At 38.7% G+C, this 27,555-nt stretch overlaps 1 protein-coding gene across 1 annotated transcript in view; it reads left to right on the forward strand.

The window, feature by feature from the left end:
- PEX14 (peroxisomal biogenesis factor 14) overlaps nucleotides 1-27,555 on the forward strand; it is a 79,544-nt gene that overhangs the window by 34,752 nt on the left and 17,237 nt on the right. Inside the window, exons 3-4 of the mRNA XM_030017440.2 lie at nucleotides 2,652-2,736; nucleotides 26,291-26,413. Coding sequence (XP_029873300.1) covers nucleotides 2,652-2,736; nucleotides 26,291-26,413 — 208 coding nt within the window. The remainder of the gene's footprint in view (nucleotides 1-2,651; nucleotides 2,737-26,290; nucleotides 26,414-27,555) is intronic.

Here is a 27,555-nt window from a genome sequence, read left to right on the forward strand (position 1 = left end):
AATGAAGAAGTTTCAGCTCAGCCTATAGGAGGAATGTTCAGAGGTAAATGCAAACACAAATATAAGAAACATGGGTTTATTGGGAGGAGGAATACATGTCCAGGATTCTTTTTTATGAAGTTTGTTGTTGCTTGTAATTTTATTTTGTTTTAAGATTAAAAATGTTGTGAATAATGGAGGAAGTGATGCAGGGGAGAGATAAAATAGAAGTTTATTTTGGAGTGAAATTTACTACTGAAATGTTTACATTTTTACAAGGCAAAAATAAGTTTTAATGAAGGCTTAGAATCAATAAAATGTTCACATGGTTGGAATTGAAATAGCACAATGAAAAATACTGCTTATTTCTTACAGGTTTTTTTAATGCTTAAAAACTGATAATTAAATATGAGAGCTTGCAGAATTGCAGGTCTGCAGGCCGTTTGCGTCTGTGTCTCTAGCTCACTAAATGTGGGAGGGAGTGTTGAGGAGTTTCTGAAGAAACAAACAAGTAATTATTGTTAGAAGGAAAGTGGTTTTGATATGTTCACATATCTGTTGGTCTGCTCATTTGGGCATCTTTCTTATTCAGCATATTATCTTGAGGTTATTAGTTTGGGCGCTTTATATTTCTGCATCTGGCATAGCAATATCAGCACAGTTTAAATCTGTGATTTGCCTGTCACCTGCATTTCAGCTGGAGACAGATCAAGTGCACATAAATGAAACCGAAGTGTACTTTATGTGGAGTATTTTGCTACAGTATTTTATGGTTCAAAATTACTGAATGTAAACTTAAGGAAAAAAATGAAGGAAAATAAGAAAAGGAAAAGAATTAAAAATACCCCATTCATTTTATCCTCCCAACTTTGAAGTGTGCTGGGACTTTGTCAAATTCCCGTTAAAATAAATATGTCAATTTCATCTCTCTTCCAAATTCATTTATCATGCTTTTTTAAAAGGTGTTTTCTGCTTTACCTGATGTTTAAATTGGATTCGCTCGTTTATGCTGTTCTTTGCTGTATCCCCCATGTTTTTCTTAAATGAATTAGTAATGACAGCGTACTCCATCATACCCTCTCTACAGCCACTTTAAGGGAAGCCTGGTGATCTAAACCTTTTAACCTATTAAAGATGATTTTCCCCAATTGAATCAGACCCACCACAGGTGTAATAACTAATCATTTAAACTACACCTGCTATTATGTATTTTTAAGCCATTATGCGTGTTGGATAGATGATAATTCATGTTTATTGCATTGTCCAATGGATCCGTTTTGCCTACACTAGCCTGATTAATGTATTTAAAGAAATAAGAGATGCAATTTAAAAGAAAAAAAACATTGATGGAATGCACTGAGGAGTACATTGAAAGTGCCATTAAACCCATCAGAACTTTGCTCTCTGACCAGAAATGCATATTCGAAGGGTTTGATTCAAACACAAAGTGAAACTTAGTGATTTCAGTAGTGATGCTATTTTTTTCCCTCCTTTTTCTGCTGCGAAAAGTTTTGAAAACCTTTTTGGAACTGAATTCCAGAAACTGTATTTTAAGATAAACTCTTCAAGACCTACCTGACATTGGTCTAGCATATACCACCATTTTAGGAGAAGGTTTATGCCACTGTTTGGGGAGAAAAACCTCTTCCATGCATATGCATGGTTATTTTTAGTTCTAGAGGAAGGAAGTAATCTCTTCCACTAGTTCACATGGATGTGTCCATCTCCTAAGTGCTGTTAACTTCAGGCACATTATTCCCCCTGATGCCACAATCAGAACAGATGTCTTTGCATAAAAGTAAAATGAATGACTAGTGCAGCAACATGTAATAATGTGTGTAATAGTATAGGAGAGTATGTGGAAAGTTGACCTACCATATGAAGAAAAAAATTAAATACCTGTTACTGGCACTAGATCAAAATGTAAAAAAAACTAGTGCCATTGTCGTTGAGTGTTATCCTATACTTTACCTTTTGTTTGAGTAAGTCGTTTGTTTTAAGTGCTCTGTCACCTTAAAGAAGGATATAGAAGTCAGTCTTCAGACAAAAGTAATCTGTGATTTCTGCTGGTGTGGAACATAAATTTAACTACTCACCTACCCATTTATGTCATGAAAAGTGACTTTTTCGATATTTTTGTTACATGACCCAAAACATTTAAAGCTGAGGTTTGTTTATTGCTTTCAGTAAATTAGAATGATGGCAGTAAAGGCCTTAATCTATTAGAATTTGCAGGGAGCTTTAAGTCAGATAGAAAGGAAGCATTCTTACTAGTAAGCCTACTGTTACAGATCACATGCATTGTCTCAAGGGTTGCCCTCAACTATAGGAGCCAACTTAGGTAAGAAGATCACAACATAAATGACAGAAACCCCTAAGAATCTTAATGGGAGTTTTTTGTACAGGTTATGCTGCTCCAAGAGTAATTCAACAAGAAACTTCTAGACTGAAATACCGTAATTCTGCTGTCTGATTAGAGTTGAGCCACAAACTCTGATGCTCGTTGAACCATTTCTGAAAGTTGGATCAGTGTCAGCTCCAGACCATATCCATGTGTTGGATGCGATGCCTTACTTTGCAGTACAGAATGCATAATGTAAAATAGGAATTTGACCATTCCTAACTTGGATCTTTTCTCTCTTCTGTTTCTCCAATCCTCCTACCCTCATCAGATTGTGACAGCAGTGAAGTTTTTACAGAATCCACGAGTCCGCCAAAGTCCTCTTGCAACCAGAAGAGCATTTCTGAAGAAGAAAGGTATGGACTCTTAAGTTTGTGGTCTCAGTGATAATGAGGGAGCTTGAGTTAGCGTAAAGCCAAAATGTATTGCTATGGAAAATTAGATGTTAAGGACAAAGCAAGTAGTCTGTCTCAAAAAAAGGTTTGAAGTTTGTAAGAAATATCAGTCTCTTTTCTTCCAAACTGACTGGAGCAATATTGGCACCAGATGTGGAATTGTAGAATACAGAAGACACATTGGAAGTTTTTGTGTTAACTACCAGCTCTTTTCTGCAATGAGGACAGTTTAGAGTTGTGGACTAGTTGGTCAGTCCTAACCTCAGTGACATTGGCTTTACAATGACCAGCTTCTAGGTGAAAAGGTCGAATGTTTCCGAAGAGAGCCAGAGAGAGGAATGAAGGGCAAAGGACTTAGTGAAAGTAAACAAAGTCAGGTTAAGGTCAAGCTTGGGATCAACCTGACTTTCAGGCTGAAATGGTAAACTACTGACTGAGTTTAGCCCTTTTCTATAGCAGGGATAGAACAGATCCTGACAAATCCTATATCGTCTTAGACAGATGGAACATACTTTGGCCATTGCCTACTGAGAATTTATTTTACTTTCTGACTCATAGTGGAGCTATCTTTTGTTCTTTTTTTTTTTGCTTTCTAAAGTTTTTAGTCCACAACTTACAGTGCATTTCAGGTGAAGTTCACTCCATATTATGCTACCCTCCTGGGACCATATTGCTTAGATCCTTACTGCAAGATGTAAATAATAAGGACAGTCTTACCTTTGAGTTAATTATATGCCCTATGGAGCACTTTAAGCAGTTGGAATGGTACTGAAAATACAAACTCCAAACTTCAGAGGGGAGTGACCCACTTACAGATTGAAGTTGTAAGTACTTCAGGGTACATCAAATTCTATAGCTAAAGATCTTGAGTTTTGAAAAGTAGGCAAGCCTATGAAATATGTATTATTCTGTTTGGGGTTATGAACTGTTTATTGAGATGCCTGAGACCTGATGTCATGAGATGGAGAGTTCAAGTACGTGCACCACTTTGCTCATCTTGAATAGCAAAGGACCTAGAAGGGAATGGCAGCCTTGTGTTTTAGCAATGATGTTATGACAAGTAGTTCATGGGTACATCATTTTGAGTGTGATCCTCTCACTGCTTGTCCTAGTGCCAGTTAGAGAACGTTCCAATCACATAGGTATGTTGCTTGCCGTGCCCTGCCATCAGGATGGCATTAAAATTTGGAGCCTGTTGGCCGCTGTGCTCCATGAGTTTTTCCTTGAAATATGTGGACCTACAGGGAGTAATTAATCATAAAAGCTTGGGGATTTCAACTCTATCATCGAAGCAATGAAGCAAGGGAAAGCTGAGCCTAAAAGCTGTGCTGATTACCCGGGGTAACCTGATACAAAATCTATTGTTGCTGAGAGATCCTTAGCCCCCAGTATATCGTGCAATATTATAACTGCCTGATCTTCTTCTGTGCTGACAATGACCAGTTATTCCTCATTTTCTCTCTCAACACAGCTGGGTTAGAATTTCATTTGCAGAAGGTATTTAGAGCAATTTAGAGACAAATGTCTCTGGTGTTTGCTCTGCACTTCCCCACCGCAGGCTTCGCCGAACAGTTTTTAGTATCAGGAGCTCCATCTAATCTGTTTAATTTTAATAAATCCCTGACTGGGAGAAGAGGAAGGGTGGAGAGGTGGAGGCAGAGAGAAACTGTGGCCTGACTAATAGTTCTTATGAATTACTTGGCTAATAATTACTAAAGAGCAGAAATGGTTTTGTAGAGCTGTTTGTTTGTTCCTGTTTGTTAATTAGCCCTCCTTCCCTTTGTGCTAATTGTTTGTTTGAAAACTTAACAGTAGGAGATAGGAAGGAACAGGGTCCAGTAGTGCCTGTACCCAGCAGTCACTGGAAATATGTCTGTATGGAATCTGACCACTGAGCTTACAACATGACCTCTGTTCAGTGCTCGAGAGCAGAAGGTACATGCTGTCATGGTACCTATGTGGTCTAGCAGATGGAGGTAATTATTCTTACAACGTAGATGTTGTGGCTAGTTTAGTCCTGAGTAAATGAGGGATTACACGGTTTGGTAGACTGTTCCCCCTATTCTCTGATATACAGTCATTGTCATCCCAATGATAATGTTTATCCCCATTTTACAGATAGTTAGCCTGTCTGGTAGAGGAGTCCTCACTGCCAGTCAAAAAAGCATTTTCTATAGAGAAGCCATTTCAGTTACAAGAGTCTCTTTTAAAATTATATTTGTAGGAAATAATACAGAGGTACCCTTGTATTTTTTTCACAGTTACTCTGACCCGAGTTTCTTCAAGCAGAAATTGCATTAGATGTTTTTATGGACCCCGGAAGAAGTTCAGTGGAGGGGAATTTTCATATCTATAGATAGTTGTACACCATGTATGAACTTGTCTTTTGTAGTTACTTTCATGGAACCATACAGGAGAAGTCTATGACTCCCCACTAAGTCTGGTTAAAAACTCCCGCAGTGGAGAGGATGGTGCTGGATCACCTTGTGTCTGTGAATGCGGAGGGAAAAGACCAGGTGCCCTACCCATGCAGGAGCCTTCCAGTACCCCAGCTACAGCCTAGGTAAGCTACAGGGGTAGGACTGGAGCATTAGCTGCAGGCAAGCTTTCAGGTCCTGCAATCCCGACTTTGCCTAAGAAATTTCGCTTCTGAGACTTGCAGAGATGGTTTCGCCTTGAATTGTAATTTTTTCTTCTTTTTTTATAAGCGGCTCCTTCCTGAAAAAGGCCAATCAAATTTTATTTCCTTTTAGTATTATTTAATACTTAATACAGGAACTGGATTTTGTTTAATGCATTTCAGTGCGGTGAGAAATGAAAGTTTCTGCAGGATCATCAGCTGGACTGGGTTTGGTTTCTTGTGAAAGAGTAGTTGCAGAGGCTGAAAGTAGGGTTTCCTGGTTACTTGCAGGTCGGGGGTTTGCTGGACTGCTCTCTCTGGAACATGGGATGATAGTGTTGATGACAGTTGGGAGAGCGAGGGTGTCCTGGATTTGTAAAAGGTCTTTCAAAAGTTGGATGAGATTTCTCTGTTGTCTTAAGCACTTTTAAACTCCCAAATACAGAGGCATTAATGAGAAACATGAAGTTATTAGAATCATTTATCATTTTCTTTGAAGCTTACACTGGCATTTTGTGTAATTTATGACATTTCCTCCTTTTTATCATGAACTTCTTCAGATGAAGGGAAAAACAGCTGTTTCCCCTCAGAGTATCTGAAAGAAAAGAAAGGAAAAAAAGATGCTGTTTGTTTTTTGTCCAACTCGCTGATTCTGCTGATGACATGCCACAGAATCAGCGGCGCCTTGGGAGTAATTAGACAGCATGTGGGGTTTAAACCCTTGTGGAAATGTGTCTGTCATCTAACTGTTGTGCCTCAGATGTCCTGTACTGCTCAGTTACCCATCCGGTAACTCATGTGGCTTGTTAATTTTGTGTACTCTGAATCTGTAACTTCTGGCAAGATAGAGAAAGGGGGTGGAAGTGCACTATACATGTGGAGGTCTATTTTTCAGGGTGCTAGTCTTTTGGGGCAGGGAAAGGAAAAACTGCTAGGTTACAGACTTATTGTGTAATCCTGGATGAAAAACTTTTTTCTTAGTTGCTTGTTCTTTTCATCTGTAAAACAAGTACAGTAATGCCCTCCCAGAATGGGATTGTGGGAACAGACAAAAGCATGTGAGGACCTCAGAAATTATAGTGATGGGAGAACAGAAGTGCATTAGGGCAAGTAGATGCATAATTGTTGAGTTATATTGGGAGAATATCCACCCAGAATACTGTACACTCATCAGAAGATATGCTGCCTGGAGATTGGTCTTTTGTATATATATGTAACATAATGGGCTACATGCTTCCAAAAGCAGTCGCACACTTGCTTGGTGAGATGAGTTGGAGGTTGCTGAAAGTGTTGCCCTTTTATATGCTGTATCTACTAGGCTGTTTCATTACTTTAGCTGGTAGGAAGTGAGTTACCACACAAAGTTTTCCTGTAGGCCTTGCACAGTTTTTTGCAGTGCATCAGAGTTCCAGAAAATTTTGCCAGTGTCAAGATGCCAGGCATTCATGATTTCTGAAGAGATGAATAAATTATTTAATTGTACATGCCCCTTCCCAGTCAGAGCTCAAAGACAATTGATTCCCTGGAAAAAAATGCTGTCAGACCCGGAATCTCTAGTAGAAAACTGACTTAATTTTCTTCCTCTTTTTGTAGTCTGCATTCTTGGAAGTTGAACCCCTCCCTGTCTTTTCTCCTTTGCCAAAGAACCCCAAGTGGATCACCTTGAGGACCTGAGAGAAAGGAGCACAGCCCACTGCTGGAGGGCTTTAAAGAAAGTAAATTCTTCAGCAGATTTCAATTTAACCCTCTTTTATTACTTTTCTTTTTTATAATTTAAGTCCATTTCATGAGGCAGTTTGCATGTCCTTGAATGGAATCTCGTTACCATGAAAGCTTTTTTAGCATTGATTTCATAACAGTCTTAATTTAATAGCGCCGTCATTACTGAGAAGCCCTGAGAGTGAGGCCCTAGCTTTCCAGGTCACTGACCTTTTAATTACAAACCTTGTTCTGATGGCCAGGTTATCGACTGGACAGCTCCCAACTCCTGCCCCCAGCATGAAGATGAAAATAACTGCCTTTCCTCCCCCACTTCCAGAAAAGGGAGGAAAAGAAAAGTAACCTCTTGTGTTTCCAGAATTAATTTTCTCCTTCAGCTTTACTTTGTAATTAATTCTTTAACATGTCTCAGTGAAGCTGGAACAGTTTTTACAAAGCTTTTCCTTGAGAAGAAAATACAATGCAAGCCAATAGAGTCCAGTGACAACTCCTACAAAAAATATAGTTAGTAAGTTGTGCTGTCAAAATACCTATTTGGGCCAAACTGTTACAAGAATGTGTGATTAGGCTGTACGTGTAGACTATTCAAGGAATGCTAGATGACTTGTCCTTCTCTTCAAACTTGCCAACAAGATACGTGTTTAAGAGATGGTGAAGAAAAGGAGTGAAGACTTAACTTCACTGCACAACTGATAGTGTGAGTAAGCGCTTGTCCTGTTTTGTACTTGCAGATCAGGTAACTTGTTCTCTAGCTGTCTAATAAGTGTTTTACGCCAGTGCCTGGACAGACCTCGTCACTTGCACTTGCAAAGGTACAAGTGAGACCTGGAATTCAGATATTGATAACAAAAATTTATTGCAAGAATATACTTAGTATATTAAGCATCTAGAACAAATTACTTTAACGCACAATTAAAGTTCACTAGTATAGGTAGAACCAGGGAGGGTGTGCTTTCTGATTATTAGAGAAGTTTGCAGCAGGCGTTCAAGTAGCATAAAGTAGGTCTAACAGCTTGTGTAGACTTACAGAAATGACTGTACCAGTTAAACGGAAGTCAATGCATTCTATATTTTCATGATGCTTTTCATTGGAAGATCTTGGAGCACATTTTACTCATTAAGCATTGAAACTTTGCAGCTCTTTGCATGGAGCATGTTTGATGGTGTGTATAGGGTCATCTAGATCTCACTGTGCTTTCCACTAAAAAGCATCCACCTGTGAGGTAGAGGACAGCAGCTGCTTAACATCACTATGTGGTTTTTAGGAGAGGAAATGAAGAATATTTTATCTAAGTGATCTTGCAGAGGGAGCTTTAGGGATAGAAAATGTAATTACTGAGTAAAAAATTTACTAAGATTCTTGAAAAGCGCTATGGGATATTTAATTACTAAAGATGCTTAGGCCTCTGTTTATGACTTTGAAAGACAGCTAATGTGCCTTATAATATTTTGCTTAGGTTAAAGACAAATATGTCCTACACCTGTTCATGCAACCAGTTTGTTCTTTAGATGTCTCCCATCCAAGCTTTGGGTCAATACAACCCTGCATAAATGGGGAAGTCTGGTTGTCTCCCAAGGAATTTATTAGGGTTCTGAAGAAAGAAGAGTGAGAGAATGAATGCTTTCATTGCTAACAAACTCACAACAGTTCCTATCTGAATAAGCATTATCGGTAGTCACATCTGGTTTTGGCACTCTGCTATGTTTGCCCGGTGCTGATAATGTTCAATATACAGGAAAGATTTCTACTGCTGGAATCTCATAATCCTGAAGAATAGAGGTGCTCATGATCCAGAAATTAGTTCCACAGTTCTGTATTTTTTATTAGTTGCTTTCTTTTTTCTTCCTGAAAATGATTGAGATTCTCTATCTATCTGCTGTGAAGGAGATGTCTCCCTGTCCTGCCAGTCTTCCGTCTGCATATCTGTCACTTGCTGTTCAGACCAGCCTATTCATCATGCTGACTCTTTTCCCCCATCAATTTTACCACTGTTCATGACATCTGAACTTGTCATGAACTTTACAGATTTTCTTGGCTTCTTTGGCAAGAAGAGAACTCCAGCAGTAGTGCTAACAAAATGTGATAAACTGGTTGACCATAGGACATCCTGGGGAGTCAGATATGGCTATTCTTTGGAGTTGTCAGGGGTTTTGGAAGAAAATATAGTTGATAGAAAGCCTTCACTATCATTCCTCAAGATTTGGAAGGAAGTTTGGAAAAAGTAATCTATTTAGTCCCTATCTACATGGAGAAATAAGTTCCTATCTCATCTTTGACTCTTGTCCCAGTCACTAGTGATTCACGAGAGAGCAGAAAAACACCTGACATTAGTTTAGGCATAACTAGCCATGTAATGCAGTGTACAAAGGAAGGCAATCCTTTCTTTTTCCTACCTTTTAATGTTTTTAATAGCCAGATGATTAAGAAAAGTGTGTGTGTGTTTGATAGAAATTATAGTTACTTACAAAGGAGTTTGTTATTTTAGAAGAACATTGTACTTCGTGTACATTTCATTGTTTTATAACAATTGAGTTTTATACCTCAATGGTATCTTGAAACTAGGTTGAACAATACATTTCTATCCCACTGGAAATTCTGAGACTTGGAAATTTGTTTTTATATTAAATAGGGATTAACATGCAAAATTGCAGACATTTTTTTAAAAAATGAAATATTATAGACCTGTCAGATCACTCTGTATTGATTAGACTGGAGTATTTAATATTGTAACTGATAATAAAAGAGATTGATAGAATAATATAATATGTACTATAATATTACAGTGAAAATATTTGGAAAAAAATGGTTTTTGAATTGTTATGAAATCATTACTTTTCTCCAGAACATTTTGGGAGTTTTTGACGAAACTTTCTGTATGAAAAAAATACATCCTAGAAGTTTGTTGACGAGCTCTATTTGGAACTAAATAATTCTTTCATATAAGTGCTTTTCACGAGTAGGAAAATATATCATCGTTGTTACTGGATAGCTCCAACAAGTTTGTTATCTTGCGCTGTTTTGTTCTTGCACGTTTGGCTTGAATACTCTAGACTACTGGCTCTGAACAGAGTATGTTGCTGAACATGAGGCAAAAAGTCCTACTTGGGCCTGTTTAAAGGGAGCAGAAGACGAAAGTAATGGAAAACATAAGGCCTACTAATCTTCACAGTGTATTGGTTTAAGCAAGATTATTTTAAAGGGCTTTGATACAAGATCTGCTATTTAATATTAAAAACATGAAAATCGCAGTGACTTTCTCTTTGGTTTCTGTGTGAAGTGTTGAGAAGGTGCATGACAAGAGGCACTCCTTTGACGTTTAACGATGTTGTGAAGAAAACATTGAGGAAGTGACTCTCAAATTTTACATCTTCTAAATGCCTATATATGTGTTCTATGAGAGAGGATACAAGTCATATTAGTGGTAATATCCTTCCTCTCTCACTTCAGGCTCAACCTACAGTGATCTTGAACCATGTAGATCTGTATGCCACAGAACAAGAGAGGTGATTCATTTAGAGTATATTGGGTAAACAGTCTGCTACATCTTCTGTTTCTATTGGGCCACAGAAATTCCTCACGATTTCAGCGAAGAGTCGAGAATCACCTTTGCCATGTTTTTGTAGCTTGAAAATTATTGATAAATTGGAACAGACCAGTTTGGTGCTCGGGAAGTTGTGCATGCTACAAAATATTGGTTGTAAGCTTAATTTTAACAAATAATTGGAATGTCATGGGTTTAATGATGTCTCTCCACTTGGCTATCTGACAGTAACTATGTAATGTAAAAGAGCCGTTAAAAATGGCTTTGCAAAATTAACTCCTGTTGCTCACCGAGTGTGTTTTGAGTCATGTCTGCCTTGTTTACTGTCAAAATAATATTTCCATTCCTGGTAGCATTGAAAAACAATATGATTACAGCAGAGTTAGTTGAAGTCTATTCTAGAATACAGTGCTAAAATAGTCAGAGCCCTGAAATTGTTAGCCTTAGTGATAGGCAAAAAAGACCCAGACCCTAACTCTGACCTGTAAATTTAATAATTTATTTATTAAGTTTTCAAGCGAAAGTAAATGCAGAGTGCCAAAAGAAAGTCACTTCTGTAGTTATAATCTAAGAGCAGTTATTGGAGATCTGAGATATGACTGCTTGCTTGGCTTTGGGCAAGTTACTTGTTCTCAGCTTGCCCATCTGTAAAATGGGGTTAATTACCACTTTTGCATTATTGACTTAGTAAGATTTATATTAGCTATGTTTATAAACTGCTTTGATATGCTTGTTTTGGAGTTCTTGGTGCTGCAGTGTGTGATTTTTGAAGTTGCTTGCTGCAGTAAAAGCCACACTTGCAGAGAGGTTGAGAATTTACTTCCGTCAGCTGTGTATGGGAGGGGAGAGCTGCAAACTTTAGAATGTCAGAATGTCAAGGCTCAGGCAGATTGCGTGCAATCCTAATCCAGCCCTGCAGCTTTGACCTTTGAAGCAAGCTTCACCTTGAGACAGTTGAAGAGATCTATGTACGTTTGTATAAAAATATTTTTGTGATAGAAGGAATTTGCTCTTCATGGTCAACCAGCCCAGGGTTTCCTCACAGTGTTCCTGGAGCAAGTAAAGGAATTCAGTTCCTGATCTGCTCTGTGAATGAACCTGGTATTCTAAGTCTAAAGAGACAGCCTTCTCTCTTGGGGCTAAAACAAGGAGTGTAATTAGGATAATCTGTGTTGCTCTTCTGCTGAAATCCATCTCAGACCTAATGATACTTTCCTGCTAGGAAAGATAAAATAAGTTCCTGTATGAGATAATTCTCTAGGTTCTCTTAGACAACATTTCTGCTCTGTTTAAAACTATGTCTTGGGTGCCCGTGAACATGAAATTCTACTGTTTGCTTTTCTGTTACGCTGTTCCTTCTTAATTTTAATCTGGAGTGCAATCATTCTTTCCTTAGCAAAAAGGGGAATTTAGTTTTTGGTTCATTCTTTCCTATTCTTTCTGATGGAACCTCGTCAAAGCGAGACTCCACTCCCCCAGGAAGAGAGCAGAGAATTCATTCTCAATGAAATCGGAGGCTCTCTGAAGTAAAAGCTGTTGACTTTGTCATACCGTGCAAATGTGCATTGCTTTTAGCAAGACAATAAAGGGTAAATGGGGTGATCTCTGCTCCTGTGGAGAGGTCGGGTGGTTACATTACACAATCTTCTAGAGCATCTTGCAGCAAATACATGGGTTATATTAAAAGTTGCAATCATATCATTTTTTAAAAGTAAATTGCTGACCTTATGCAGTGGAATCAGCTTTATTGAATTTCGCCAAAAATGCGTTTATAATCCCCCCCGCCCCCGCATACACATGATATTCATGTCCTTGCTGCCCATGTGGAAATGTCCCTTTTTATGGTGATAAAATTAAATTTGTCTTTGTCTCTGCCTTGCCTCACCTTTTAAGATTCCATCCTTAAGAGACACCAGTGGATATCCGTACCAGAGAATGAAGACGGGCAATATCCCTGCATGGCTGGCTGGCTGATTGTGAGCCAACTGCTACGGAACAAATAAATAAGCTTTTCACATTTAGAGGACAAATAAAGCTGAGGACAGCTGTAATATGGGTATTTTTCTAGGAGTGTTGTGGCCTTAGCATAGGTAAGAATTTATTTTGACTTGGAAGTACTTATGCTTTGCTTCTGGATTTTTTCTAATTGCCGTGCAATACGAAATGTAAAATCTACAAATAGTTATTGTGCTACTCATGTAGTACTGTGTTATGTGTCCTCCTTCAGTAATAACTAACTGTAAAACCTTCTAGTCTTTGGCCACCTACAGCCCCCTTCCTGAATTCACTTAAGAAGAGAAAGTGTTTTGCAGCATGCTCAAGAATTTAACAAACATATATCCCATATTTCTGTACCACTTGGCATATTCTAAGTACTCTACAAATATTAACTGACTAAGCTTGTGACACCTTTTGTGGAACGGCAAGATTATAAGATTAATGTACGTCTGATTACATTAATTCTTCTTCGTTAGACCTTTACATTCTCCGAACAGTTTGCAAACTCCAGATTTCAGTGGAAAACAGAGGAAAGAGCATCCCCATTTTAGATAGGGAAACTGAGTCAGGTGTATTAAGAACAGTTAGATAATTCTGACTTCCAGTCATATATATAAATATAACCATAGTGTCAGTGTGATGTGCTGATGTTTATAGCATTTTCAGTAAAATTACTTAAAGCATTTTTGTGTTTATCTTCTCCAGGCCCCAGCTGCTTTGGGGGAGTGGGAGATGTTAAGTTAGTTTTCTTCAATAACATCAACGCAAACCATCTAAGTAAATGAAGAGGCAGATTGGCCTCTGCAGTGTTAGTGTGTATGCCTTCTTACAGGATCTCCCCCAACCTGTCTTCCTTTTTAGGTGGCATTTAGAAGGTTAGCTGCTCAGAGATACAGAGAAGAGTATCAGAATATCATTGCTTCTGCTCTTCAAGTAACCAGAAGAATGCAGCTGTTAAACTCAGAAATATAAAATACATGTTTAAAAGATGACTCTGTATGTGTTTAAAAAAGAGAGCGAGAGAGGATTCAAGGGAACCAAAAAATAGCAGGTTCCATTACTGTAATTAAATGGCAGCATTTAACCTATCAGGCCGTTGCGTGTATGTGAGAGACGAGCAGGGAGCTGCATTTGAAATGATCACTGTCTTCCTTGGGGGATAGAGTAGTTAAATAATTTGTTTGTGAGGTGTGAGTTCAGTGTCGGGTAAAGCAAGTGCTTGCGCGCGTGTGTGTATCTTAGAAGCTAGGGATGGCTGTGTGTTTACTGAGAATACCCTGGAGGTTGGTATTTACTAGCACGTGCACTGTCAATGAGAACACAAGCTGCTCTTGCCCATTTGTTAGGTTATGTGCAGAGTCAGGGCCTCACCTGGTCCCAGATATTGCATCACAAAAGGAGAGCTTTTTTCACACTAGGCCACCTGAGACAGACAGGAGTAGCAGTAAAAGAAAACCAGGGAGGAAATGGGGGAAGAAAAGAATGGGAGTCCTTTTGGTGAGCTTCACCTACTGCGCTGACAGTAAAGGGTAAGTTGTTCTGTCTGGTCATTGGACTTGGCACTCAGGAGCGTGGGGGCTGTGTCATCCCTGGGGGAGCAAGGGCAAAGCTGCTGCTCAGAGGCCTGCCCCTTAAACAGCACGTCAAACAGTCGCTTCTCCTGCAACAGTGTCGTCCTACCTGTGCCTGGCTTGATTCCTATGCTTCAAGACTAGTGTGCAAAATTATGTGGAGAGAGAGGGATCTGCAGAGTGCATCCTTGGCCCTTCATCGTTGACCCTGACTCTGTGAAAAGCTCTTTGGGCACCCCAGAAAGGAGATACATTCTTACGTAGTGCCCAGAAGGGAGTATCTTCCCATTTTTATTCGCTCCCTTGTTGTTTTGTGAGATGATTCCTTTGTTTAGGGAGTATTTCCTAGTCCTGGAACTCCAAGAGCTATCCTCATGCAGTATGAGTTGATACTAGTAGCGAGGTTTTCAGCTGTTTCAGCTGCCTCTCCTACTGATCTGACTTGTGTTATGTTGCAGGAACATGCCCATAAATGTTTCTTAATCTTCTCTCCAGTTTCTGTGTGAATTCTGTGTCACCACTCCCATTTTAACTCCTGGGCTGGAACTTTTGTGAGGCTCTAGAAGACAACAGACAGTGTTAAAAAAATAGATATTCCGGTATTTCCATTTTGAACATTCAACTCCAGTGACTGGCTTTTGAGGGCAACACTTGACCGAAAGGAGACCAGAGAAATGCCATGTATTTTAGCAGCCCATCAAAGCAAAGCATGAATTTGAGTCCTTGTGTAGTTTGGTGAGAGTTAGAAATCTGGAAGTATTTCCAAAGATGATCTACAAGAACAAAAAAAAGGATACACTTGTTACTTGAATAAATTATTTGTTGCAAATGCCTTACCTAGCTCAAATGCATATAATGTATCTATAGATTCTCAAAACTGTCAGTTAGTCTTTGTACGTGGTAATTGTGTCAGTCTCAAACGTTTTACAAAGGATAGCATGTAATATTATTCCTGTTTTACAGATGTAGAAACTGAGGCAGATGGAGGTTAAATGACCTACACAAGGTCAATAGCAAGGCTGGGAATAGAACCCAAATGTGTAGAGGCTTTTTATTATACTAATAAGGAAACTCTGGAGGTGTGTTTGGCATGGTAATCGGAACCCTAGAGAACTAGAAGCAGTTAGTATGTTCTGTGCATGTCCCGAGGGAGCAATGATGAAACTCCTTTTCTACCTTACCACTCCAGTTCTCCGTGTGTGGTCACCGTAGTTTTTCCACCACTTAACCTCATTATTTTTAGTATTGTTAGCATTAGTCGTCCTTTGGGCGTTTAATCCAGACTCCTTTAATTTTCTCCAGAACTCTGAAGAGCTGTTGAAGGCACATGGGGAGAAAAAAATAACAATAAACAAACCAAAAGATGAAAAATGGTCTTTTGAAACTTCTGCTATTTTGTTGACTTGTCCTCTAATGTTTTTTGTCTTCACTCTTCTTTTATCATGAAGGACCCTGCTTGAATGTGTAATCTTGGTTTCTTAAAAGTTCATTTGCTATTGTTTCTTTCTTCTCCACCCAAGATTAACATCCTGTGTGATGACATAGATGGTTGTTGTCTAAATGGATGCGATGTAACCAACAAAATTGTGAAGGGTGGGTGGAGAAATATTTATACAGTTGTGTTAAAAATTACAAAGTAGGTTTGCCTTTTAAACAGAAGGTATTTCAACACTGTTATTGGCAGCATCAGCCTTTAATTTTACAGGTGGCTAGCTTTGTAGTAGCATTCAGCAAACAATATTTTAATGGCATGTAAAAAAATTTCTCTAAAACAAAAGAAAGAAGAACGAGGGTGATTTATAATCTGTAATGAATACTTGCTGACATGTCTTTTTATAATAGTGTATTAGCGTCTCTGTCTTTCTGGGGGAAGTGCAAACCAGATTTACCTGAAACATTTGTACCATAATAATCAAATATGTAGTATTTAGGTGTATTTTCCTTAATTGAGCTTATCTTCTCACTGCGATGATACCTGACTCCTAGGTGTCTAACATTGATTCCACTTTAGAGAAACTGGGTTAGAGGAGCAAAGACACTCTATAAGGTTGTGAGAAAATACTGTCAGAAAAAGGACTTAGACTCCTGTGTTCATGGCTCCTCACCCAGTGTTGGTTTCTTTACATTTCCATATATTTTTCCCATACATACCTCCATGTATTTTTACATTTTCTTTGAAACATGCAGCTGTAGCTGCTGTTCTCCATGCTCCTTACAGCAACTTCCTGACAGAGAGAGTGCGCAGTATGCGCTGTTGTATTGCATATTCAATGTTCTGTTCTGTGTGTTCTTCAAACACTAAAACTTTATTTGGTATACACTTTATATGATTTTTCATGTGATAAGTCTGGACTAATGGGTTTGGTTTGTTCCTTTCTAAAGTTTAAAGTTGTGAAAGTAAAAGAGGAAATAAATAACATTGAGGCAAGTTGCTCTTTACATTGCAGTTAATCTTAGTCTGCAGAAGCTACTCTCTGACAGGTATTGTCTACTGTAGAAAATATCCAGATGCTCTTGTTAGTGTGTTTGGGGCAATCAGTAATTCCAGAGTAATACAAGGAACTGGGAATGGTGCATCAGGATAGACTTTTTCATTCTTATGTATAAAACCAAGTAATCATTCCAATATTCTGACAAATCTGGTTAAAGAATTCCCTATAATGGCTTGAAATTGCTGTTCTTTACCACAATTCCTTTCTTTTAAACACCAAGTTGGGGAGAAAGAGAATCTGGTTCTAGAGTTGCAGGCCAGCATAGTCCAGTAATAACAGCTCAGCAGTGACTTCTAATCTGGAGTTATTCCACCTTAGGGCCAGTCTGCTAGGTCAAATCTAATATGGACCATATTCTGGCCCATACCACTGAAAGGCCTGGTTATTCTTTGCTGCAATAACAAAGGAGATGTTGGAGTTACAGATGTCTGGTTGACTGTAGATCCTCCACGCCAGCTCCTTCTACTTTAGTGCCGTAATTCTTGTGACATGCTGGTTCAAGTTGTTGGAAATACAGTTTCAAATCGGAGTTCTGAAGGTAGATCAAAACCAAACCTGCTATATTGCCAGTGTTTTACCTTACCTGAATTTAAGACAACCTCTGGCTTTCTCCTTAAAAGCTCCTAAAGATAGTATCACAGATCAAAGAGTAGCCAAAGGCCAATCATTTTGTTACTATTGCTCAACAAGCTGCTTAACAAAATATTTTTCTTTCACACAAAGTGAATGGATCTGAAGCACAAATGTTTTCTGACACTGCTGTTTTTAAAATTCGTGGTAAGTTTTGGTAATGAAGCTTAGTTTCTAGGTTTTTGAAGTGCCGTGTACCAAACTGTTCTACTTTTGGAAATGAACTTGTAGTAGTAATTAATATCCTTTCACCTTTATAGAATGTTTTTTGTTGTAGTTCCCAATTTAATAGAAAGGAAATTTCATAGACCTGGTGTGTACTCTGGGTAAGTTACTTCATTTACGTGTGCAGTGGTTTTCTTTCCAACCTGTCTTTCCTTCGCATAGACTGTTGAACGCTTTGGGTCTGACTGCCTTCTGCTCTGTTTCTGCACAGTACCTGGCACAATACCTGCACAGTGAATGCCTTTTGGGGTCTCTAAGGAGTATTATAATACAAGTAATGAGGATCAGGAACCATCACCATGAGACTTGTTTCTCTGCAGGAATAACAGCAAGCATTTGCCAGATCACAGGTTGGGTATGCTTGGAAACTTACCCGTTTAGTGTATCTAATGCTTGTTTTCTCTGAATGCATAGTCTTATTTCTAGGGAGGTTGTCAGTTGTGATAACAAATTATGACAGCACTGTGGTTACTAGAGTAGTGTCTCTTCCATTATCTGGACTTTCTGCCCTATATGGGCTTCTTTGAAACATATGTCAGAGCCTTGATTATGTTCTATTCCTGATAAACTACCTTGGAACTGGCATCCTGGCATAGAGTCTTCAAAGCCTTCAAACCCCAAGGTAGATACTAATTTGAAATAATTTCAAATATGCAGAGGTTTTTGTTCTCTATGTAGTGTTCTCATGTCATGTACTGGCTGAATTGGATGTCCTGTGTTACCGTGTTACAACATTGGTTTCCAGTTAGTCACATCCATTGTCTCTTCTTCATCACTAGTGGTGCAATAGACAGGTGGACCTTACAATTGTCCATTCAAAGGAGGCTTTCTATCAGGTACTGTTCTTCTGCTTGTATGATGATAGAAAGGAAAAGGTGAAGGCAAGAGACCTAAAAATAAAACCCATAGATGATGATAAAATAAAATTTCCCCCTGTCTTTAGAAGGGGAGATTTTTATGTTACAGAAAGACTTATTTCTTCTGTCTTTTTTGCTGATAATGTTATTCGTAGAATGACTCTGTAATAGACAGGTCTTTGGAAGAAGATACCTAAGATTGAAGTTTCACTGTGTTTTGCATATGCTTGTTGTGTAGGAATTTAGCTGGGCTTTGTAACAAAACTTCTGGTTCTGTAATTCAGGTTATTGAGGTCTTCTGGACATGTCTTGTTTGATTTAGAGTCATGTTGCTGTCTGCCTTTTTTCTAATCTGGACTTTGTGAAGCAAAAATTGTGCCTGTTGAATTATGCTGTCTGCTACCCGAAGATTTGTTATAGATTAATTAAAAAATGAGGCATCCAAATCCTGTTAAGGCTGTGATAGCACTGCATCTAATAGGACTTTTGCATTTCAGAATCCCGAGTCTGAGTCCCATTATCCAGCCACTTCGTCCTGCATGTTGTTCCTCGTATTCTCCTCTTAGTGCTTTGGCCCCTGAAATATATAGCTTAGTATTGGGACCTTTTACTTAAGGTATCCCTTCCTTTTTTTCTATGTGGAACAGAGATAACATACTTCATATAAGCAAGGAGCTTACTTTACATTAGAATAGGAAGACCTGACCTCTCTCACTACAAGTGAAACTGTATTTTCCCTGCCTTGAAACTACCAGTGAAATAAATACATTTTGCACTGACTTACAATGCTGTGATTTATGCTGTGATATGCTTTGTGATGTTACAATGTCCTTTTGCCTTTGTGTTTGATTTTTTTTCCCCTCTAATAAATTTTAGTGGGTATGTTGTCAGTGAACGGGGGTATTTGCCCAAAATGACTATAGGAGAATGAGGCGTTCTCCCTGCTGTCTGCTGCCTCAGAGAAGGAATCCTATGCACTTTTTTCCCCTCCCATTAATCTTACTGCGATTTTTTTTTTCCGATATCTTTCCTCCTTGTTTTGAAATAGTATTAACAAGGGGGGTATTTTTTAGTAGAAAACAACTGGAAGGAAACATATTTCTCTTTCTCATGTGCATACACATACATGTTACACACAAACGTGAATGAGTGATCAGAAGCAACTTTTTCATTTTACATTTTGAACTTCTCATATATAGAAAACTGAGAAGAAAAGTTGTAGTACTTGTTCCTGTTTTTTCCATTCCAAGACATGCTAAGCAAGTTGCTTGCCCTTTCTTATTCAGAGTGAAAATACTTTGATCCAGTTTTCTGAAGACAATACTCATTTCATAAGAATATTTAATCAGTAGAAAATAGGGAGGATTTAGTTTGTTTGTTTAGTATTTAACCAAGTGAATAAGGCAGATTAGGGGAAGGGGGGGGGAGACTGGACCCATAAACAAGGTGATATATAATATTTTTTTTCGTTCTCCTTTTAAATAAATACCGATCAGCTTTATGTTCAGAGACAATAGGAGCCGTTGGCTTAAATTTGCAGTTTACTGTATTTATGGCTGTAATATCAAGGTGCTGCCGTCGTAATTTCATGCCCCAATGAGAAGAGCAAGGTCGAAGCAAATGCTTCCATCGGCATCTGCTAACACACTAACTCATAAACAAGGCCCGGCTGGATCAGGTGGCACGGAATAATACAGGCTAATGAAATACAGCACAGCTTTCCATTACTGTTAGTTTTTACAGTGTCGTCATTACGTGTAATTTATGTTTAAAAAATTCAATTTTATACAAGGCTCTGGGAAATAGGGGTCTGCAGGTCACCCGACGACTTTTAACGGCTCTGAGAGTCCTTATTGCACTCTACTGTTCCAACAAAATGTTAATAATAAATAAAAAAAAAATCCTCTTTTACTTTTTCTCTGGTTTGCATATCTTGCTCTGTCTTTTTAATTACAAGTGGCTAAGGAGAGTTTGGGGCTCTAGATGATGTCAGGAGTTATCCCCTTTACTGATGCTCCCAGAGGGGGGTTACTATCTGCTTGCTTTTCTTTTGTCTGTCTATCAATCACCTGGGGTCCTGTAAATGGAGTAAACACAGCTGAGGAGAGGGAGATACTTAACAACCTCTCTCCCAAACCCTCACCCTCTGACATTGCCCTCCTCTCCTCCATTACACTTCATTTTATTATAGACTCCAAAAAGCTTGGCCAGGAAGAGAAACTGCTGCCAGATTTATTTATTTATTTATCTTTGTTATGCCAAAATACTTTTTATTTTAACCTTTTCCTTCCTGGTTGGCTCACTGTAATCCTTAGCATTGTACTGTCAGTCAGGTTTTCCTTCCTTATTTTAGTGCTGTGCAACTGAGGTTAGAGCACCTTTATCCATTCTGATTGCTGTTTAGTCACCCTGGTGGGTTAAAGTATATGTTTCTTAAAGATTGCAATTGTATAATTAACAGTCTCATAGGTTAATAAAGCTGTAAGAATTCAAAGCCCTTTCAGTAACTTTTCAAATTACTTTTATTTCTGCATTTTTCAGCCTGACAGTTGAGACCAGTCATTCTCCCTTTGATGTTTGGATTCCTTTACACAAAGTTTGAGCTGGAAGTGCAGCAGCAGGATGTTTACATTCAAATATAGTGTCTTAATGTGAATGAAGGGTAAAAAAACCAGAGCGATGTTTCTGAGACCTTAGGTTTTGTTAAAATGTTGGGTTGGGCTCAGCCTCATGAGTGCCCCATGAACCAAGATGTATGAAAGAAAATGGATCAGGAGACTACGCCTTTTTGACCTTTTTGAAATGTGTTCAACTAAGCACAGAGTAGGATATAGGACAAACATTTGATAAAAGAATCACCCAGCACTGCATGTAACTGACTGAACAGGTGGAATCATTAGTCTGGATCAGATCCCAGAAGGTTTTTATGATGATTCTTTTAAAACGTGGCCATGTTCTTTCTGAGCAGAGTTGACTCCGTGGCTTCCGGGAACAGGAGTGTAATGTTGTTTCAGGGTGTCTACCAGTAGTTCTTCCTTTTAGTCATATGATACCGTGCACTAACTTCAGGCAGTCAGATAGGTTGTTGTAGCTAAACAAGTTGTCCAGTTCTATTTTGTTTTTTTCTTAATAGAAAGTGTGTGCATGTGTGAGGAAAACAACAACAGATACTACCCCCCCACATACCCCCCCACCCCTCCCCTGCCTTTTGTTTTTGTCCCTGCAAAAGGGTAGGTGTGACGATTGCTCCAGGGTGGTCTGTCACAGTGGTAATAAAGCTGACTTTGGAAACCCACAAAAGGAACTTAATTCTTTCCACCACCTTTCCCTATTATGGTAGAATCCTGAATTTCTTCCTAAGCAGAAATTTTCTCCCTAAAAGTAATGTTGCCTTCAGTTTGTGAAAATCTTGCATGAATTCCCAGATTGAGCAATGCAAGGAGGAATATAATGAAGAAAAAGATATGCTTAGTGGATGGGATGGGAAAAAGGGTTGTCACTGAAATGTCAGACCCTGTGTCAGAGAAGAAGAAGAAAAAACTTAAGTGGCTCATCTAGTTAAACTCATGCAAGGGTTCTGCATTGCAATTACTGCTACTGTGTTTCATCCAGAAAATAGAGAAGAATGGGTTTATGGTAAAACAACAAGATTGGGACTCACATCTCCTGAGTTTTATTTCCTGACTGTCAGAGGTTCGGTTCTGACCTTGGAGCACTTCTCATACCTGTACGTCTCACTTCTTCCTCATCTGTAAAATATGGATAACAGTGCTCCTCTATGTACTCCTCTACCTCAAAGGTCATAAGAGGAATGGTATTTTGATGTACATGAGGTCCTTACATTAAATAGTAGTAGATATTATAGAAGGGCTTAAACACACAGTCAAGTCTTAAAAGTTCTTGGGCAAAGGAGCTTTTTATACAATACCCAAGGTGCAGGCACCGAGAGATGTTTGTGACAACCCATTTTATTCTCTGACTTGCTCTGATTCTGTGTTTGACTACAGTTTAGAGAGGCCGAGTGATCCCTGAAAATTGAGTGGCAGCAGTGACAATCACAAAAGAGGGTCAGCAAGAACCTTTAAGTGCAAAACAATCATGGGTGCTGGATTATTCAAATCAACACCCTGAAGCCTGAAGAGGAAACTTTAAGGCTTTGTGAAAATTATGACTAATTCTTTGCAATGGCTGTGGTGCTGTAGAGGAATGAAATGGATGGTTGGGGGAAGGGAATAGGTTTGCATTCTGTAGGGCTATGAAGACAGTTTCCTTGCATCCTTCTCCTCAGCTCAGTCCTTGCTCAGTACCCTCTGCGGTTAGATTATTCCTTGCAGATAGCAATCAACTGGAAGGAAGTGTGTGTCTAATTTGCATGAGATTATTTAAAACAAAAAAAAAAGGTCTGCATTAGTCAGGGTGATGGTAAACAACGCAAAGAGATGCCTTTTATAATATAGCCGTGGCTCAGCTTTCAAAGCCAAATATAATTCACTTACAATTGGCAGTTTCCTTTATTGTTCCTTTTAACCTTTTGCATTCTGCATGGTCTTGATCTTGCTGCAACTCCAGAAGAACTAAAATGTTCATTTTCCAAAGTGTTGAGAAAGTGGATTTAGAGCAGTTCTTCCGTTAAACGGAGGTGATTTTCTTGGCATACCTATTTGAGAGTTATATTAGACGCAAAGCTCCAGTTTTCGTGTCACTGCTTTTGCATCCAAGGGAAGTGGTATTATCTTTGGGTTACCAACTTCCTGCTAGATTAGAACAATGAATGGACCATGGATACTTTTTTATATAATGCTGTGATAGAGGGACTGTGATAAAATAAAAAAAGGTGAGATACTGGAACAGATGACACTTTGGTCTGGTTTAGAAATTCCCACTTTTCTATATGTAATTAATATATCGAGGTTGAATAATTTGGGGCATGGAAAACTCAGACTATGTGCATACATGTGTGTAGGTGGTGAATCAGAAAAAAATTCAGTCCAAAGGGAATTTTGATGAATTAGTTATAATTTCCTGTGGACAGTCTTCGAATATCTTGTACATTTTTGTTAGAGTGTGTGAGAAATGACAACTATGAAGACAGGTATATTTCTGTATCCACAGGTGACTAGTTGCAGTGCAGACTTACTCCATATATTTGCTTAAGGAATCAGCTCTGGGAAATTATTCCCTTGATGCTTGGAGGCCAAGATGACAGGGCCTTAAAAACATCTTGTTCAGATGAATAAAAAGGGGGTGTTTCAAGGTGATGGCACTCCCAGTCTTCTCCTCTGATAATTAAGAAGGGATGTAGTTGTGATGTTCTTCTGTATAATGCCACTAGTACCATGAAGATGACCACTTCACAAGGTAGCAGAGTAGTCCAGGAAGGTAATAACAATTTTAATTTGCACTACTTTGCACAGGATTCAAACCAGGAACTCAAATGTGAAAGGTTTCCCATCATTCTATCATTCACATCAGCTTTTTCATCACAGTACAGCAGGGTTTTAATGGAAGCAGTGATACTTGAGTGTCCCTAGTTGGCAAGATCAGAATAATCCTAGAAGTGCATTTTATCTGTAAAAAGATTTTAGTTTTTTTTCTCAAACAGGATGAGAATAGAAGGGGCAGTATGGTTAGGAAACAATAAGCATTGTTTCCTGCTCTTTTTGTAGAATGAAGTAAGGATCCTCCATAACTTTCGTACATTTCTAAGTGTTAAATATTATCAGATTTGCTGTCTTTGTGTGGCACTAGAACAAAATGCCCTATTCTAGTGGGAGCCACATTTGCAGCCAGCAGCTAATGTTGTCTCCATCTTTATGAAAATTCCATAGTTGCTAGCGATCTGCAGTGTTGGCATCTGTTTATGCTTTCTCCTACATTGGATAATTTGGAGCTGGTTAAAACAGTTTCTTTCTGATTAGGACTTTGCTTTTTAACATGGGTTAGACACCATAAATATTGCTTTTGTGACTAGAACAGTAGGCTGAGTTGTGTTCGTGTGCCTTTTATTACTCTCACTGCAGGTCTTGTTCCACACTGTTACGTGTGGTTTTGGTTCCTTACTATTTGAGGCATGCATCAAATACAAGTAAAGGGGTGATTTTGTCCGATTGCAGGACCAGAGATCAGGAACTTCAGATTTCTGATACTGTTTCTGACACTCACAATATTCTGTTATGTTAGAGAAATCATCTAACTTCTCTGTGCATCAGTATCTGCACTGTAGAGTAGATAGAATGATATCTCACAGGAGCTCACAGTAGCTCACATACTTGACTAGGAAAAAGATCCTTTAATGGTTATAAAGCCTTCTGAATACCAGAAGCACTGTGTTAGTGCTTTATGATATTAAACAACAGTTCTGAGACAGACTTGCATATTTATTTCTAGCAATATTGTTTGTGCAACAAATTGTTCTGTCTGGACCCCCAGTATGCAGTGAAGTTTAAGATCCTGAAAAAATTTCTCGAAACTTAGGTAAAATGCTCAGAAGCCTGGCCATTTTCTGTATTGTATCTCCCCGTAATCTTAAAAGGTGAAGTGTTTTAAAGGATTAAGTTCAGGAATTTCACCTACCAGCAATACTTCATGGATCTCGAGTGGAGGTGGTGGAGAGAAAGCATTTCCCCATTTTTCTCCCACTGCTGTCATATTCATACCATTTTCCTCACTGTGCTCAGTCTCTACAACAACTGTGTGAGAATCAAGTGGTCTGTCTCTTCTCTTCTAAATCTCCTTCCTTAAATCTATATTCTCACTTCCAGCCTTTCTGAATGTTTTTGCATACACGCTGCATGTATAGTAAAAGGTCCTGAATCACTTCACATGTTCCTCATAGTAGGGACGCTGGCTTTCTATCTGCTTCTGTGCAGGAGAATAACAACAAATAATACACAGCTGTCCAGGCCCCACATCATGGTTGCCATCTGAGTACTACATTCTTTTTCTAGAGGATGTTTTCTCCTGTTGGAAAAAATAATCCAGCTGTGCTTCCTTCTTCACAGATGCTGGTCATCGTGAATCCTTTAGCTGCTTTTCTTTCCCCCCTTGTTGGCCAAATCCTTTCCATATGTTGTGGCCAATTACAGATGGTCATCCTGGCATTTCCTGATGGCAGGAGTGACTGCACCAACATGTACCATGTGTGCAGTATTACTACAGCTCTGCGTGAAATAAAAACCAGGCTGCCCTAGGGCAATCTAATCATGCAGCAATAGGCCGGGGCAACGCTAAGCTGAAAGTTTGGGCTTGGCCTTGTTTTGATCTGTTTTGTTATAGTTTTATTTCCTCCTTACATTCTGTGTCCCATTCATACTAATCACAGTCAGTCCTGATTTTTTCTTTTTATTTCTGCATTTGTCATAAAATAAAGCAAATTATTCCCGTCTTCGGAAACGATCTAGACTAATTAGTCGTCTAACCCAATAATTAGTTTTTTGTTTCCCTGTCTGTTTTCATGCATTATTGTTAGTTTTTTCCCCTCTTTTTTTTTTTTACACCATTACAGATTAAAATGAGCCACATTTGCAGTTGATGGTATCTTTTTTTCGGGGGAAGAATGGAGAATTGCAATAGAAAGCTACTTCAAAAGCAGCAATAAACTCAAGGATAAATTAAGGAAATTGAATGAGCCACATTTGGAAGCAGCGTTGAGGCTAATATTCTGTCGCTTAAGGTTAAATTGCAACAGAGAAAGAGAGAGGGAGACATTCCAGTGAATCCAAAATTGGGGAGGCATTACTGCTCAAGTCAGTGCCAAAATTCTTTGCAGCTTGAAAGGGTTCTGCCTGGCTTGAGAATTTAATTATGCGTGCATCAAGTGGGTAAAGGTGCTAAACTGATTTCATTTCCTCTGCTCCCCCAGGCCTGACAGATGAAGAAATTGACCTGGCTTTCCAGCAGTCGGGCACAAGCACGGATGAGCCACAGTCCCCAGGTCCTTCTACACAGTCGGTGCCAACTCAGCCCTCTCACCCTGTGGTGTACAGTAAGTAACACTTTGAAAAACATCTGGTCCTGTTGCTTTCTGCAGTGATTTCTGCAGCAATTTCACAGATTTCTGCGCCAGATCCTAGATTTCAACTAATGCCATACTTTTTGTCAGAATCAGACACCAAATGTTACTTTGAATGCAATTCATAGTTGTTGATGCCTACGACAAGATCATATTACACAAGGAAAATGAGATACAAATTATCATCGTCTCCAAACAAACATCATACATACTAGCCTATGACACCTCTTGACCTGAAGGTATATAGTCAATACTAATTAGATTCTGACCCGCTATAGGGACTTGAAAAAAGCATTTAGTCAACATAGGACTCACTCTTCCTTTCTAAAACTTAAGGTCATGCTTCCGTTCATCAGTAGGATTTTCTAATATTTAGATCATTAATATGTGATAGAGCTGATACAATCTTGGATAGAAGGTCCTGTAAAAGTGCAACACTATTACATCTTTAGTTATTGCAACAGTGGACTCTGTTCGATAAACTGTTGGACATCATCACAAAGTTTTGTATTTTAGTTAGAGGACTTACTTTCTTAACTAGTCAGGCAACCAATCAGTTCATAGAATCATAGAATATCTCGATTTGGAAGGGACCCTTAAGGATCATGGAGTCCAACTCCCTGCTCCTTGCAGGACTACCTAAAACTAAACCATATGACTAAGCATCATCCAGATATTCCTTGAACTCTGACAGTTAATGCCTTGAACAGTTACTTGAAAGAGGTGTATTTTCAGCATGAACAGCAAGCTAGAATATAAGGTCTTCAGGACTTAGTCTGTAACTTCCTGTGTGTGCGTTTAAGGTCTGGTACAATGGACCCCCAGGATAAATGAGTATTAAGAGTGCTGTCAGGTTACAAATAATAATAAACAGTTAATATGGATCCTTAATTTTAACAAACTTTCTCTCTTCAATCTTAAATAATTTGAGGAGTGACAGCAGAAATTCTGTGTAGACTCTGTGGATGTGATTGTATGATTTTGTGTACGAAATACACTCTCAAAGAATTTTTTAAGTCCCAACATAATCTGTGTAGACTCAAAATTTACATATATATTTGCATTTTAAAACAAACCTCGCAAAAAAGTATCTAAGCTCCAAACAATAAAAACCA

The sequence above is a fragment of the Aquila chrysaetos genome, chromosome 6, assembly GCF_900496995.4.
Source record: "Aquila chrysaetos chrysaetos chromosome 6, bAquChr1.4, whole genome shotgun sequence".
NCBI classification, from domain to species: Eukaryota; Metazoa; Chordata; class Aves; order Accipitriformes; family Accipitridae; genus Aquila; species Aquila chrysaetos.